General features: G+C 46.9%; 1 protein-coding gene across 9 annotated transcripts in view; it reads left to right on the top strand.

Annotated features, from left to right (window-relative positions):
* The window catches only part of SPAG16 (sperm associated antigen 16), a 253,165-nt gene that overhangs the window by 172,783 nt on the left and 63,092 nt on the right, over positions 1–17,290 (top strand). For 8 of the 9 annotated variants that reach the window (XR_015053718.1, XM_085865943.1, XM_085865910.1 and 5 more), the window contains 2 exons: positions 1,513–1,698; positions 12,914–13,040. Coding sequence is in view for 8 of the 9 variants with exons in the window: in XM_085865943.1 (XP_085722069.1) it covers positions 1,513–1,698; positions 12,914–13,040 (313 nt within the window). In the remaining variant the exon portion in view is untranslated. The remainder of the gene's footprint in view (positions 1–1,512; positions 1,699–12,913; positions 13,041–17,290) is intronic. The other variant, XM_085865933.1, reaches the window with a different exon arrangement.

The raw sequence follows: 17,290 nt of genomic DNA on the forward strand, positions 1-17,290 counted from the left end.
CGCACCGACACTGCCGCACCGACACTGCCGCACCGACACTGCCGCCGTCTGCCGACACTGCACTCGACTTGACTGCCCCGTCTCCCGATTCTCCAGACTACCGACACTAACACACTGCACTCGACTTGACTGCCCCGTCTCCCGCCTCTCCAGACTGCCACTCCACCGACTCCAGACTTGACTGCCCCATCTCCCGACTCTCCAGACTGCCACTCCACCGACTCCAGACTTGACTGCCGATGCTCCAGACCCAACTTGACTGCCACAACCAACACACTGCACTCAACTTGACTGCCCCGTCTCCCGCCTCTCCAGACTGCCACTCCACCGACTCCAGACTTGACTGCCACTCTCCAGACCCGACTTGACTGCCACTTGACTGCCGTGAGCTGCGTTGTGCTCGTGCTTATATCGGCCGAGGGAGGAGCGTATATGCAAATTTGTGGATCACAGCGGGTTCGGAGGCGGGGCTACACCACCTGATGCTCAGTCATTGGATGGATGAAAAGTGGGCGTGAATCATTCCTGATCCGTTTTTCGAGGCAAAAGGAACCCATTCACAACCCATGGCACACCGTTCGGTAGAAAGGCGAAGGTGGTGGGAGTTTGCTGCGGTGGTTTGGGAAGGGTGTTGGTGGTGGCGATTTGGTTGCTGGCGGGCGTGGTTTGAGAATGGCGGTGAAGCGATGTTTGCGGGGTTGAGTTGTGGAGGTAAAGAGGCGAAGGTGGTGGTGTTTGAGTTGTAGTTGTTTGGGAATGATGTTGGTGGTGGCGATTTGGTTGTTGGGGGATGATTGGTCCAAAATAATGATAGAGAAAAGAAAAACGGCTAACTCAAAGGATCGCAGCTCTGTGAACATGGAAATTCCCTCTAAACAACGGTGGGGAAATCTAACTACACAATTACTTATCGTCATAACTGATCTAAGGTCCTTTATGGTGGTCTGCGAATTTCCACAGCTGTAACAATATATTGATAGATCATTTATTGAATAAAACAAGCACACGTGTGGAGGGAAAGCCTGTTGCAAAATCTCCAGGCAATCTCTGGCTCTCGGCAGAGTATTACTGAGTTTTATATTGTTAGAAATAAGGCATGATCTATAACCAAAGCATCATTTACAGGAAAACAAGTTGATGAATGTCAAACTACAAGAAAGCTTTGTAAAGAAAGAATTAATTAAAACAAAAAGGAAAAACAACTCCATAATTGGCCAAATGTGTCCTGAGGCAGGATGTGAGTGTGAGATCACGGTCTCTGCTCAGGATATGTGTACGAAAGTGTAGCTCTTTGTTCGTACAGATGAGATGAAGTCGCAACATTTGCTAAAAGCCCTTGACTATTCCTAACTATTGAAGCATTTTAAACATTTATTCAATTCACCCACGCACACAAGCTTTCTTGGTATAAGTAGTATTTTTACCCCAGTACACAAGTTCAACTTTAATTCATTTCTCACAAGCATTACTTTTCATTATAATATGTAATTGCATGTTTCTTCCTTTTTACAGCTCTCCTGCACTAGTTACGGCAAGTGGAGACAGAAGTGTCTGCATTTGGGACACGGCTCAAGCATGCACCACCCTCATTCTGGAAGGCCATTCACAAGCTGTTTGGAGCTGTGCATGGCAGACGTATTCTGATTTTATTGCTTCTGGTTCGGCAGACACTACAGCAAAGATCTGGGATGTGAAAAGGTATTCAATGTCACAAACGGAGTGCATGAGTGCAGCAGGTAAAATCATCTCCTTGCAATGGAAACCACAATGGAAAGGAACCTTGGAGTCTCATTTGTTACATATTGTTACGGCTGTGGAAATTCGCAAACCACCATTCAGGGTCCGAAGGTGAGATAACTCTCAGTACATGTGTAGTTAGCCCCAAACCCGTTGTTTAGAGGGAATTTATGTGATTCATTCGGGCTGCGACGCTTTGAGATAGCCGTTTTTCTGTTCTATCTTTATTTTGAATCAACCGCCATGACCATCAAACCACCACTGATAAACCCTCCACCACCCTCACCTCTCTCCTTCTACGGCCATTCCCGCATCACCTGTGAACACTGAGCGTCGGGCTGTCTTGGGCTCGTTCAAGCGATACGCACCGAGCCACGAGTGCAAATAGCGGCCTTTCTGAGGGAAAATTCGGATCAAGAATGCTACACGCCCACTTCTGATCCGTCCAATCAGCAAGCGCGGAGCGGCTTGGCCCCACCTCCAGGCATGTCCATGTGAAATCGAAATATGCAAATTTTAGGATCAGGGGAGGTTCACGCCCACTTTCCCTCCGTCCAATGGGCGAGCGTGGCTCCGCCCCCAAGCACATCCTGATCCGGAAATTTGCACATTGGTTCTCCTGCCGGCCTATAAAGCGCCGAGCGCAAGGCGAATCATGGCAGAATCAGTTTTCGGGCAGAGTCAGTTTTGGTGTCAGAGAGTGGAGTCGGGAGGCGAAGGCGAAGGCGTCGAGTTGGGTTCTGCAGTCGGCTGAGAAGAGTTGGGGGAATAGACCAAGGAGCTCGGGTCCAAGGCGAGAAGGACGGCGGTCGGCGACGAGGTCGCGGCAGGAGATCGCTCGTCGCGGGACCCAAGCCAGCCAGCCATTCTCCCTCCCCCAGAGCATCAACAATTCCCCCTTTTCCCCCGTGCTGAGACAGTGCAACAAGGGGGCCCCGTTCCCACCCCACTCCAAACGTCGTGCCAACGAAACCCGCGAAGGAGCACGGAGTTGGGGCACAGCCACGCGGCCACGTCTGCGGCTCGTCCGCTAACGCGCCACGAGGACGCGGGTAGGACCCACCCGGTCTCGCGGACCTGGCCGCTCCTTCAGGTCCCGCGCACATATTGGCCTACAGGCCCGTCTGCCCCCTTGTCTATGAGGGTGGCTTCTTTCCTTTGCTTTTGAGTAAATGTGTCAGCGCCGTGTCTTGTAAAGTAGAACTGTATAAGTGTTGCCGTGTGTACGCATATTCGGTTGTAACTCTGCGTCGTTGTTTCTTTTGTTTTCCTGATATAGGTGCATTCTGACTCTTTGGCTGTATATGTGTGCTTTCCGTGTGTCGCGGAATAACTGTGCATTGTGTGAACTGTTTTTCCGTTTCGCTTCGTCTTTTCTTTATTGACCCTCCATCCTGCTTCACGTATATGGGTTCGTAGTGGGCTTAAAACGCCCAATAATTAATCGGAACCATGGAGGCCGATGATAACACCGCTCGGTTATCCCGATAGCACGGAACGGACCGCTTAAGCGGTTCGTGTCCGGAGTCGGCCTGCGGCGAGGTACGATCGCCCAGTCGACCATCGGCGCAGGTACTTTGGTAGATCGAATTTAGCGAGCAATCCTATCCTACGCGGGTGGGCAATTGGCACGGTCGTGGTGGGGTTAAACCCCTACCCGTGACTGGCTCCCGGCGTTGTTCCGAGAGGGTCACGTCGGAATTGTCCCTTCCGGTGGGCGAGGCAGCCGCCATTCGAGTCGAGCGGCCGATCGCATGCCGGCGGGCGCGAATTTGCAACAATATGTTTGAATGAAAGCATCATCTGTATTTGTCAACTGAAGTTAGAAGTTTATGAATACATACAACAGTCCAGATTTCAGCTTCCATAACAATGAACATTGTGATTGATCATAGGGTAATATTATTATGTGTCTATTTTTTCCTTCACCTGTCGATTGATCACAGCACTGACCAATCAGGTGTGTCCATTTTTTCCCTTCACTCTTCGATTGATCAGGCACTGAAGTAATTACAATATTGATGATTACGGTGCGGTGTCTTTATCACATGCTTTCTTCACGTGGTATTACCTCACCTCTCACAGCGGTGATTAAAATGTTGGTGATTACAGTGCGGCATCTTTTTCCCCCACTTTCCTAACCTTGTATTACTTCACCTCTCACAGCAGTGATCTTCTTTTTCTTGCTTATGGCAGCTTAGCTGCCTGGGTAGCTATCATTTCTTGGAAGCGCGACTGTCGCTGATGCAGTGCTTCTCTACCAGTACACCCTGGTACTCATTTTGCTGACCTCGGAAGGATGAAAGGCTGAGTCAACCCCTATGTAGTGTATTAATTCAGCGGCCAACGGGGCTTGAACTCTCTCTTCCTCATATGTGGCGACTTCAATTGTCATCATGCCAGTTGGCTAGATGTGGGTACCTCTCTCACCTGTCATGGCACCTCAGCAAAAGCTTTCTGCGACTCATTGGGACTGACTCAATTGATCAACTTCCCTACCCGGATCTCAACCAATGGTACTCAATCTCTTCTGGATCAGATTTTGACAAATTTCCCTGACAATATCTGCTGCTCTTTCTCCGCTCCAATCGGTTCTTCTGACCACGTCATTGTCAAAGTGGACATCTCTCTGGCTATTATCAGAGAACCACCTCACCGCCGTCGAGTCTGGCATTTCACTCAAGCCGACTGGCAGGGTCTCCAAGCAGCCCTCAAACTTATAGACTGGTCTCCTATCTCTACTTTCTCCAACATCAACTCATCCTGGGAATTCTTTCAAAGAAACTTGCTCTCCCTCATCGACAGATTTATCCCCTCTCGTCTTCAGTTGTCCTACCCTTCCTCCTGCCCTTGGTTCACTGAATCTTGTGGTGAGGCAGTTGTCCTGAAACAACTTGCCTTTGCCTAATGGAAAGCAACCCCAACTGAGGGCAATCCCAGTTCCTTCCATAAAGCTCAGAACAAGTGTGCATCGACCCTCAGGAAAGCCAGAAAACAACATCTTTCTCATCTCAAGTCTGAACTCTCAAACCTCTCTCCCTCCTCAAAATCCTGGTGGCGTCTAATCAAATCTGTTTCTGGTGTATGTTCCCCCTCCATCGCTCCTTTACCTCATATGGCAGCACTGCTGATACCGCAAGTGAAAAAGCTGAATGCCTAAACTCGGTGTTTGCAGCTAAATCTTGTGTCCAAAACCCATCACTTTCTCTACCCACCTTACCCAGTCACACCCAACTGTCCCTGGACTCTGTGTCCTTTTCTCCTGACTAGGTGGAGAGCTTGCAGTCAAACCTCGGCTCAGATTCTGCAACCGGTACAGACGGCATCAGCCCACGTGTCCTCAAAGCCTGCTCTTCTGCTCTTGCTCACCCTCTCTCTGCTCTATTCACCCTCTCATTTGCTCAAGGCCATCTGCCATCTGCTTGGAAATCAGCAAACATCACTGCCCTGCACAAAAAAGGTGCAAAAACAGATCCCTGCAACTACAGACCAATCAGCCTTTCCCAATCATCAGCAAGGTTATGGAATCCATCATTGCTTCAGTCATGAAATCCTTCCTCTTCTCCAATGGCTTGATTTCCAATCATCAATTTGGTGTCAGACCAGGTCACTCTACCCTGGATATGCTGCTTCTGCTCTCCCATCAATGGATGGAAGCCCTCAATGCCAGACAGGAAATCCGAACCGTATCCCTGGACATATCACATGCTTTTGACACAGTCTGGCACCCTGCCCTGCTCACCAAACTCTCTTCCTATGGTATTCAAGGCCATCTCCACTCATGGCTCGCAGATTTCCTCTCCTGTCGCATTCAACGTGTGGCCCTAAATGGAGTTCTTTCATTCCCCATTCCTGTCCTGGCTGGAGTTCCCCAAGGTAGCGTTCTGGGCCCTGTTCTTTTTCTGGTTTCATTAATGATCTCTCTGACTCTCTGGAAAATCCTCTATATCTCTTTGCTGATGACTCCACCCTCTGATGTCGCTGATGACTCTGCCCTACCATTGGTCATCCCTCAGACCGGCAAGCAGCAGCTTCTTTGCTAACTGCTGATCTGGATAAAATCACAAACTGGTCCAACACGTGGAACATGTCTTTCAATCCGGACAAATCTCACACTCTCACTATGTCTCTTCGAAACGACCGTTTAGAGACCCCCCCCCCCCCATCCACTTTCTCAACAATCCTCTGGAAGAAGTCCTTTCTTTCAAGCTTCTGGGTTTCACTATCTGCCATGACCTTTCCTGGGAAAGCCACATTTCAATCCTCGCCTCCAAAGCCAGTCGCCGAATGGGAATCCTCCATCGTGCAAAGTCCTTCCTCGGCCCACCTGAGCTCCTGACCACTTACAAAGCTTTTGTACGCAGCCTGATGGAGTACAAAATGCAATTCAAAGATATATCAATCCAAAGAGAACTCAAAATGTCAGCCAATGCTGTTCACTGCTCAAACCAATATGAGGGAACTCTGAACAGGAGTTCTGAACACGAGGTTGATGGAGGTTTTTTTTAAATGTTTGAATGTTGAAGTGATGGGTCGATCATGAAAAGACATTGCAGAAAAAGTTAAAATAAAGTGATGTCGTCTAAAAATGAAATTTCACATTTTCAGCTGGTGAGGTATCACCCTAGGGACCGCTCACCATTACACAACTCGGTCGATGTGAGATGTGTACGTTAAAAAAAAATGTATCGATGTTGAACTGACAGGTCATGTAATGGAAGAACAAAAAGAACGTCATGGAAAATAAAATTTCACATTTTCAGTGAGCTAGCCACCACCTGTTGTACCGCAGAAGAGCACGTGGCTAACAACGCACATGAATGGCCCCAAACTTTGTTTGAGTCAATCGACATACAATATTCAGTGACAGTGCAAAAATTGTAGAGCGATTGCCAAGTGGCTTAAGCATTCCAATGAAACGGTTGATAAGAAACGACTCGCATGGCACGCAATCAGCAATCACCGAACTGTCATGTTAAACATCCACCTCCGGGAGATTCCCAAAATGTCAAATATGTCCAAATTTGACAAATCAACACTTTTTAGGAATGGGAACTTCGATTCTGTAAGTTTGATTCTGGAGCTTAAATTTTGCAATTCCTCTCAATTTAAGAGATTCTCGAGGTTATCGCATGTGTGAAAGTGAAATAAAGCCACAGACACTTCCGTCTCCAGGCGTTTATAAGCAATGCAATTTACCCAGCGATTTGTAGCTATGATGAACAGGCATTCAATGATATGAGTGAGGAAAGTGAAAAAAAAGCTTTATCATTAAGAAATCGTTCCGGCCTGTTCCAAGTCAAGGCATGGTTGAGCAGGCCAAAAAACATGGCAGCTTCAGTCCCCCAGCAAGGTAACCTAGGACACGCCTTAAGACCCACAGAGAGTGGTGACCGAGGATGTGCCTGATAAAGTTTATAATTAAATAATGCCGTTAATTATCTTCGAAAGGGGTGTTTTACTTCATCCAAACATCCAATTTCCACTCTTGCACTTCCTTCGAGTTTTCTTTGTATGCATGCAAAGTTTCAGGCTGATAGGTTTCATGGTTTTGGAGTTGTGGAGGAGACACACACACACACACACACACACACACACACACACACACACACACACACACACACACACACACACACACACACACACACACACACACACACACACACACACACACACTCTGACATTTATTAGTATAGATTCTTGGTGCGGTGTCTTGATCCCACGCTTTCCTCACCTTGTGTTATCTCACCTCTCACAGCGGTGATTACAATATAGGTGATTACTGTGCACTGTCTTTATCCCACGCTTTCCTCACCTTGTATTACCTCACCTCTCACACCGGTGATTACGGTACGGCATCTTTATCCCACGCTTTCGTCACCTTCTGGTGAAACTGCCAAAATCATAAATCACTGCTCACCTTCACTCTTTCATTCCTCTTTTTTCCTGCTTCTGGAATAAACTCCCATACACTCTTCGAACCCACTCCTCCCTCCAGGTCTTCAAAACAGCTGTTCACCACAATCTCATGTCTTCCCCCATCCAACGTCTCGATCTTTACTACCCCTGTTAATTTACCCCAAACCTACCTCCTTCAAATTCTCCATTTTCCTTCCTGAAAGTCCCTGAAGTGTCTATCTTGTTTACCCTATGTACACCGCCCCGTCCCTCTCCCTTCCACAGATCTCCTATTGTCTTTGTTCCCCACTATTTTGTGCTTCCCTCTCCCACCCCTCTTGTCTCCTGCTCTGTTGTATGTTTCTGTGTATTAGCTCTTACACGAGCCTTGACATGGTATACAAAAAAATAATAATACAAAAAAAACCTTTTAACTCATCCTGGTGATTACAATACTGATCACGGTGCTATCCTTGACAATTTTACATTTCTTTGACTACCCGGATACAACGTGTCCATCCATGTTCAGTGAGCCAACACGATATTCCCGCCCAGAGGGCAGGGGTGCCCACTCTGATAATAAAAAAAAATAAAATATGACTAGAACGGCACTCGGTGGAGCACATACTTCCACCAGGCTGAACATTTTACGTTTTGTATCTCACTGATAGGTCAGATCTGCATCCTGATCTTCACCAAAATCTAACCAGCTTGTTCTTGTCACCTACCCAACTCATCCACAAAGTTTTGGCTGAATCCATTCACAAAATTTGTGGATATCGTGCAATACTGCATTTCAATTTTAACCCTATTTTCAATGGTGAAGAATCACTCAATAAAATTGAAAAATCCTCGTATCTGGATCCGGATGTAGATCTTCATCAAAATCGAATCAATTCGTCCTTGTCACATACCCAAACTGTATACCATGTTTCGCCGGAATCCATCCATATCTTCTTGAGATATCCTGCTCATAGTCAGACAAACAGACAAACAAAGAGTTGTGAAAACTTAACCTCTTTCCACCTTTGGTGGTGGAGGTAATAATCGTTTATATCGATGATTCAATTGGCACCGGCTTGAATTTTCCAAGAGATGCTGCATTAAATCACATCTGCCAGCTTTGTCTTATGTAATAAAATGGCAGCAGCCTTCTGCTGTATTGCGTTGTCACATCATAGGGCCTGCAAATGCAGACCATTTGAGCCGGAGGCCTGACAAAAGCTTCCATGAATGCCGAAACAATGTTTTTCAAATTTACTGCGTTCATTCAATTACCTACAATCCCCCAAGTATCGCGCAAATATAAACCGAAACTGACAGTTGTTCATGCAGGAATGTAAAACGTGGAAAGATGTTCCTTCGCAAATAAATGGTTTATTATAAAGTCAAACCAACACAGGGATGGACAAGTTAACAAACCCCGAACAGATCTTGCACATGAAGACAGACAACTATGGAAGGATAGATGTGAACTTATTGAACAAGGGAAATAAAACTATACACCACTAAGGTCCAGAATACCGGACTCAAACTGTTACAAAGGGGTCAGGTGGATGACTTGAGGCAGGCACAAACTGGTCTCTGCTGTACTATAACCCATGGTCGTGGGCATTGTTCAGGCTGGCGTTGCACAGGGCGAAGTCCGGTTCAGGGCTGAACAATGACGATGAGGAGTGATGTGGGGAGATGGCACTCATATCTCCTGGTGTGGTGCTTCTCCTCTGGAGTGATGAAACAGAGAGAGAGAGAGAGAAGTATTGTCTCTCTAAGATCCAACTAAACTCAACTGCTACGCGTATGCATATACATGGCCTTTATCATGGACTGCTTTCATGCACTGTGGATCCTATCATTGGCCGCCCACTATCAGTCCAGCCCCTAAATTGGATAAATAAGGTCTGTGATCTCAGGCCATCCCACCCTGCAGAGTGACCCCTCACAAAAGTTTTCTGCCATCAACCAAGGCTCCACAGCCCAATGTGGTCTTCTGGCCTGCAGTCTTCTGGCCAAACAGCCTGTGGTGTTTCCAGTAAAGCGCACATATTTTTGTATTTGCCGGTTTCGGGGGCGAGGACGACCGCCAGATGGAGCAGTTGGGCCGTCTCCCCCCCCCCCCCAAACACCTGGAATTGAAGGTCATGACTCCGGATAACTCAGAAGTCGACGGGTCGCTTAATGGAATGTGGACGCCAATATTTCGACCGCGTGGTTGGGGTCTTTTTGTCTGATTCCAATTTACCTAATGAGCCGTGCGGTCTAGCTACCGGGGAAGCTACACCCTCGGCCGGCTTTGTCCGAACCGAGTCGCTGTTACCGACTCGGATCCGGCGTAACCGAGCGGGAATTACCAAAGCCATCCGGTCCAAATAACAATTTACGGCACAATCAGCTTCATTATAACTCAAACCCGAACCATGCTAGGCCAATGAGAGAAAGCACAGACAACGAACTGGAACATTTAACAGTTATTTATTTACAATAGGCAATAGGGAGGGAAACACAGAGCAGACTTAATCACGAATATAAATGCAGGCAAATGTACAATGGCAATCACTTAACAGTTTTACTTACAGACTGGCGCCACACACAGACACACACACCCAAAAAGAAATGGAGCCGGCTGGCCTTTATTCGGACGCTCCAGCCACGGAGGATAGGCAAGCTGGGGGTAAGAGTTTGGTCGGGTACCTGGCCGCCTCGTGCGGTTTTACTGACTCGCACCTGTGGAGCTCGGAGTCCGTGGAAGGGAACGGGTATCCCCAGCTCGAGCGCTCCAACACAACTCACCACGGTGGGACTCGAACCCACGAACCAGAATCCAATGAGCGCAGCCAGGATCCTACGAACGACCCGGCCAGCCATGAACGGTGACCGACTACCAAGAGAGCCCAGCAGACCAGAAGCAAGGAACGACCTCCAAGGAACCAAGGAACCCCCCCCCCACTCGTCTTTGAGCGCCTCGCGATCCTTCTTATCCCTCCTCCGTGCGGGGTGGAGGGATCCGCTCTCGGGTAACTCGCCTCCGGATTGGACGGGGCGTTTTCAGGTGTTGTGGTGGCCAGCCGCGATTGGAGGAGGGCGTGTCGGTGTTTCGGTGCTCCTCCCCTGAGAGAGGCTCTTTTGCCTTCCCCAGTGTCGACAGGGAGACATTCTTCTTTGATTGGGCGAAGTCAGAGCTGAGGCGATCTCACCCCTGATTGGACGAGAGGAACATTCCATCTTGCTTAGGGCGGAGTCGGCCCTAAAGCGATGGAAACTCTGTCTACGTTCGTGGCCTTGAACACGTGCATAATAAAGCTGAAGGAGTGGAGAGGATTGATGTAGGAAACTAACTAGAAAGAAACTCGCAGCACACATGAAATTCCCATTAGACATAGGGGAGGGATTCTAACTATCCACATATACTTAATGAAATAGCTAAACTTTGGGTCAACTGTATGTGTGAATGCGAATGGTTTCCAGATTCGTAACAATATTACATCTGACTTACCTCTGACAGATCCTCATTACAGGATTCATTTTACCCTACTCGAGCACACAATACATACCATTGTCTGACCACATTCCAGCTATGGATCCCCCACCTCCCTTCCTCATAACAGTATTTATCAGCTTTATAATATTTTTGCGACAGTGGCCTGCAATTCCTAAACTCCACCCTCGATTTGCTGCTGGATTGCATCCTCCGTTTCTGCCTTTTGTGATAGTTTGCAGACTTTTGTGTGCAATCGGTCAGTGAAGATGCTGTGTTTCTCCTGAATAACAGGCTAATGTTGGTGCATCTTTCTGATTCAACTTTTGACCCTGCTTTTGCTGCTTTTGGTCTTAGATTCTTAGTTGTGACAAATTTTTAATCCTCTATGCTACCCATTGATTTAATGTGTTAGCTCTGCGTTAATGGCATGGCATTCAAAAGATCAGCATATCCCATCCTCGGCAACAATGCAACCAGTAGGCCATATTAATTATTGGATCCAAGGCAAATATTCATAAGATAGATAGAGAGATAGATACAGAATATGCCACAAATTCTCTTGTGTACATTCCATGCTATTTATCTTTTGTTATCTTCATGCTGGTTCATTACCCACTCCACAAGCACATGAGTTCTTGCGTTTTCCTATAATGCTTATTCCTGTGATGACAAGCTCATATAATGATTCAGAGCAACAGCTGTATTCTCCTTCATGTCGTTCTCACTCTTCTCGAGAGTTTCCACCAACTTTTTAATGCTTCCTCAATCCAGCAGCAGTATCTGATCCAAACAGAAGAAGGTGTTTCATGACAGCTGGGTTTCTGTCGTTAAAATCCTCCAGGGAAGTACAGTATAAGTAACATCCAACTCTTGCAAAGCATGCTCTATTCAGAGAGTCGCTCCTACCGAAGCAGTTCCTTTGACTCGAGTTATGATCCTGCATGGATCGCTGCTCTGACTCAGGATGCGCAACTTTGTGTGCAGGGATTTGGGACACGGGCAGGGAACTGGTGATCGATCGCCTATTATTTGCAAAGGACAACTTGGGATCTTTGACATCCACTATTTAAGAGCAACAGAGGGGTCAAGGGAGGATTACAGTAATTTATCACCCCAAGTCTAATTTCCATGGTCTTGGCTGGTAGGAGAGCTTAGAGGTATTGTATGCACACTTGCCTTTGAGCTGTCTTGCCTGGGTTTGAATCTTGACCCAGCTATGAACTATTACCATGGTGTTTCACGTACGATAGATTAATGTGTGTGACGTCCGTTGGTTCGCCTGGAGGACTGTCTATCAGCATTGGTTGTTGGTGGGTGTTAAATTCCTCATGGTGTCTTTCACAAAGAGGAAGTGAGTTACAGCCAGCTCCCTGGATAAAATAAAAACTCCTGCCCTAACCAGCTCCACTTGAACATCAGGCCTATCCAGCCAGTTTATGAAAGATTTTAGCTGATAACCTTCCCAGGCCAACCCCACAAGAAGGTAGGATAATTGTGAACGTCAAAGAATAGGTGGTGGTGGTAGTAGTAGAAGTAGTATATTTAATTTGTATGATTTTGCTTCCTGCATCAACATAAATGAAAACAAAATTAGAATTTTTTGTAATCTTACAATATTTATCATGTTGCAACAATAACAAAAAAATAACATTTATTTTGATGTTCGGATAAAATTACAGCCAAGAATGATAAGATATATCAGGATGGCCCTTGCACACCTCATTACCCAAAGCCATCTCCACATCTCCATTTCACTCTTATGATGCTTATCTCAAGTGATTATTTGAATTGTCATTGCAGTGAACGATGCAGAAACACAATTCGTGGACACACTGATGTTGTTAACAGCGTCCGATTTCTGCCATTCTCCAGCATTCTCCTTACCAGCTCAGCTGACAAGACGCTCTCATTGTGGGATGTCCGCACGGTCAGTACTTCTCCATTGGGCCAGATCCGTGAACCCTAATAATCCACGCCCATTCCCACAGCATCTTGCATTGTCATTCATTAAGCATGTGTCTTGTTTCTCTGTTCAATGCGATTGAGTTATTGTTCCTTTATGGAAACGGATCAAATCATGGAGAAGATTCACAAATGTATTTGTGAGGCAGGTTGAGAGATTGTTGGTAAAATGCTACCATACATGATAAAGTATATATATATATATATATATATATATATATATATATATATATATATATATATATATATATATATATATATATATATATATATATATATATACATACAGAGTAAATCCTCAAATATCATGGGGATTACGTGCCTGAAAAATTCCACTTTACCATAGTTAAAACCGTGAGAGTTAAAACCAAGGGTCCATGGGAAAAAGGCAGGATCGCTTCCTGGGCTTCAAGAAAATTTAGAGGAAGGTCGGCGGCAGCCAGAAATGAACACATCACAATTGAAATTAACATGTAAAATAAACATAAAGCATTTTAGCATTGAGATAAACATTTAAATTTTAAAAAAATCTAATGAATAAAATTTGCCGTCTGTCTGTATGTCTGTATGTTTGCGTTTTCTGCAAAGACGGCTTGGTCAATAACCACCAAATTTGGCACAAAGATCAAGTCTAACCCAGGGATTGTCCGAAGAGTATTTTCTTCCACCACCTCAGCCTTTAAAGACCCCTAAGGAACTTTAGACCCCCAAAGACCCATAAGATCCTGAAGATCCTCAAAGGCCGGAAAGACCCAGAAGACCCCAAAGACCCGTAAGACTCTTTACGACCTCAAAGAGCCTTTAATACCTCCAATACCCTTATAATCCTAAGACCCTACAGACCTTTCACACCCCAATGATCCTTTAGACTCCTAAGACCCATTAAGACCCCTTACACCCTTCAGAAAGATTAAACAGCTTTGACACTTGACCATTTAGTGCTTTAGATCACTTGGACCTTTTTAGACCCTCTTTACATGCTTGAGAATTCACACCCTTTCGACCCCTAAGACGATAACTACAATTGGAATGCACGCTTCAGACCATCTGAAACCTTTAAAGCGCACACCACACAAACATCTATAGTATTCTTACAAAACACAGACTATACATTTTTCAGCAAGTAATGCACAAACTCTCCCACTCAGAGGGTGGATACTCTTCTGCCATACATAATAATTAATTTGTAGGGATGCCGCTGGGGGACATTGCCATGAGATATTTTTTACTTATGTTTTTTTAGAAGTTATTCTGTACAAGTACACATTAATATACTGCACACCCTGCAAAAATTCCTTTGTGGGAGGAAGGAGGGGAAGAGTGGAGGTGGGAGGAGGGATGGAAAGGTGGGGGGGGAGGGACGCGGTAGGAGGATGTAAGAGGAGAGAGGGGAAGGGGTGGGGTGAGAGTCTGTCTGGAGGTGTGGGGTGGGGTGGTGGGAGGAGGGAGGGGAAGGTGTGAGGTAGGAGGAGGGGGGAGGTGTAGGGGTGGGAGTCTGCTGGGAGGGGGTGCGGAGTGGGATCAGGGAGGGAAAGGGGTGGGAGGAGGGACCCGGCAACACCGGGTACCTTTGCCGGTACAGTATAAAATAAAAGAAAAACAAGACTTTTACCTTTTAAATTTATTCCAATACAGCGAGGTAATTTTTTACAAAACAGTGAGGTGCGTGAGGGTAAGAACATTACAGACTCTCACTGTACTCTGCCATAGATAGAAAACACAAGACTTAGCTTGGGATGATGATGTTGTTGGTGGGGGGTGGGTGGAGGTTATAAAGATATGGATGTAGAACTCATGATGGCTGTTGGATCATCAGGTGCATGATGAAATCACCTGCTGCAATGCCACATAGGAAAAGGGTAAGACTATCCTGAGCCATCAAAAGCTGGAGCAGATCTTCCCTGCTTGGAGAGGAAGGTACGAGATGGCATCCGCTTCCAAAATAATCCTGTCTCCTCGGCATTAAAAACCTGCTCCAGCAAAAATCCCTTCGCTTCAATTAGTTAAATGAACTGAGGTGGCTATTTTTTTTTTCAACATCATGGTCTACCATGGTTGAACTGGAGCCTTCGTCCCCAGGTGCCTCCTGGAAACGTTGGTCAATCTGCAATGCTTTCTCCCATATCACCAGTCCACTCAAATGGGTGAATCCGCAATTGTTTCTCCCGTATCACTAGTCCACTATCGAACAACTCAACTTTTTCGCACGTCATAACCTTTCTCTGCCTTTTGACACAATTAATTTTGTCCATCATTTTCCATTTGGGCTCCATTATTACCTATTGTGTAGCTGCAATGACTTGTCTCAGTAAAAAACTGTGACTGGCCGAAATGAAATACCATGATAACTAAATCGGAAGACAATAGGTTGCCAGCGATTGGTCAAAATCCACGATATTCGAACCTGCAATATTTGATAATTTACTGTATGTGTATATATATATATATATATATATATATATATATATATATATATATATATATATATATATATATATATATATATATATATATATATATATATTGTCGCGGATTCACGCCCGCCGGCGTGCGAACGGCCACGTAACTCGAATCGCGGCACGTCGCCCACCGGACGGACAATCCAGTCGTGACCCTCTCGGACTAACGCCGGGAACCAGTCACGGGTGGACCTTTCGGTCTCACCGCGATCGAGCCAATCGACCCCCGCGTGGGATAGGGTTGCTCGCCAAATTCGACCTACCTAAGTACCCACATGGAGGGTAGACCGGGCGATCGCACCTCGCCGCAGGTCGACTTCGGACACGGGCCACTTAAGCGACCCGTTCCGTACTATCGGGATAACCGAGCGGTGTTATTCGTCGACCTCGACGGTTCGATTAATTATCGGGCGTCTTAACCCACGACCAACCCTTTACGTGAAGCAAGATGAGGATTCAATGAAAGAAATGACGAAGCGAAGCGGGAAAACAGTTCAATAATAAGCACATTTATTTCGCGATGAACGGAAAGCACACATATACAATTCCACCAAAAGCACATGGAAAAGAAGAAGACAAAAAGCAGATGCAACAATGCAGATCTAATACCGACTACGAGAGCACACGGCAACACTTATACAATTTTACTTCACAGACGGCGCCGACAACACATATTCCCAAAGCAAAAGAAAAGAGAACCACCCTCCAGGATGAGGGGGTAGGCGGGCCTGGGGCCGAAACCGTGTCGGGCCTACCCGTCTGATGATGAGACGCGGAGCGGCGGTGGTGCCTCAACTCCGCGGGCCTCGCGGACAGTGTCTGGTAGGGGGTGGGAAGGGGGCCCCCTTTTGTCGCACTATCTCAGCGCGGGGGGAAACAGGAGGGGGTTGCTGATGCTCGGGGAAAGGAGGATTTCACAAAATCGCGGGTCCCGCGACGAGCGTCTCCACCACGACCTCGGTCGCGCCGCCGGCCTTTCTCTCTCCTCAGTTCCCCGAATCCGACGCGAGCACCCCCTCGTCCGCCTTCGCCGCCTCTCCACAGCTCCATCCTCTTCACTCCGACTCCGCGAACTCCCAACTGCACTGAACTGCCACTTCAACTCAACTCTTCCTCCGCTTCCAACTCAACTCTTCCTCCTGCGAACTGAACTGCCTCGACTGACGAACGCGGCCCCTTATATCCCCCGTGGCCTCGCTCCTTCATCTTTGACCCTCTGCCTCCGACCTTTCACCTCTCTTGCTGGCTCCCCATTGGCCCGAGGAAAAGTGGGCGTGAATGCTTTTTGATCCATGAATTTGCATATAGCGACCGCCCTCCAACGCCCTGGAGGCGGGGCCAAATCCCCCCTCGCTCACCGATTGGACGGAACAAAAGTGGGCGTGAGTCGTTTTTGATCCGTTTTTCTGCGGAAAGTCCGCGATGCTTTTGAACACGCTGCTCGGTGCGCGCTCTACACGAGTCCAGCATCGGTGCCCACGAGTGGCGCGAGATGACGGTGATGCGATGGTGGCGAGTTGAGACGGTAAAGGTCGTGGCGGTTGTGGTGAAGCGGCGTTGTGGTTGGTGGTTGTTGTTGTGATGGCTGTTGAGACGTGGTTGGTGGTGGTAATAATGGCGGTTGGTCTAAAATAAAGATAGTAAAAGAAAAACGGCTATCCTGAAGAGTCGCAGCCCTCATGAATGACATTTATCCCCTCTAGACAACAGGTTTGGGCCTAACTACACATATACTTACCGAGATATCTCACCTGAG

This window comes from Eptatretus burgeri, chromosome 2, assembly GCF_056783735.1.
Source record: "Eptatretus burgeri isolate ZD-2024b chromosome 2, Ebu_testis_v1, whole genome shotgun sequence".
In the NCBI taxonomy this organism is placed as follows: domain Eukaryota; kingdom Metazoa; phylum Chordata; class Myxini; order Myxiniformes; family Myxinidae; genus Eptatretus; species Eptatretus burgeri.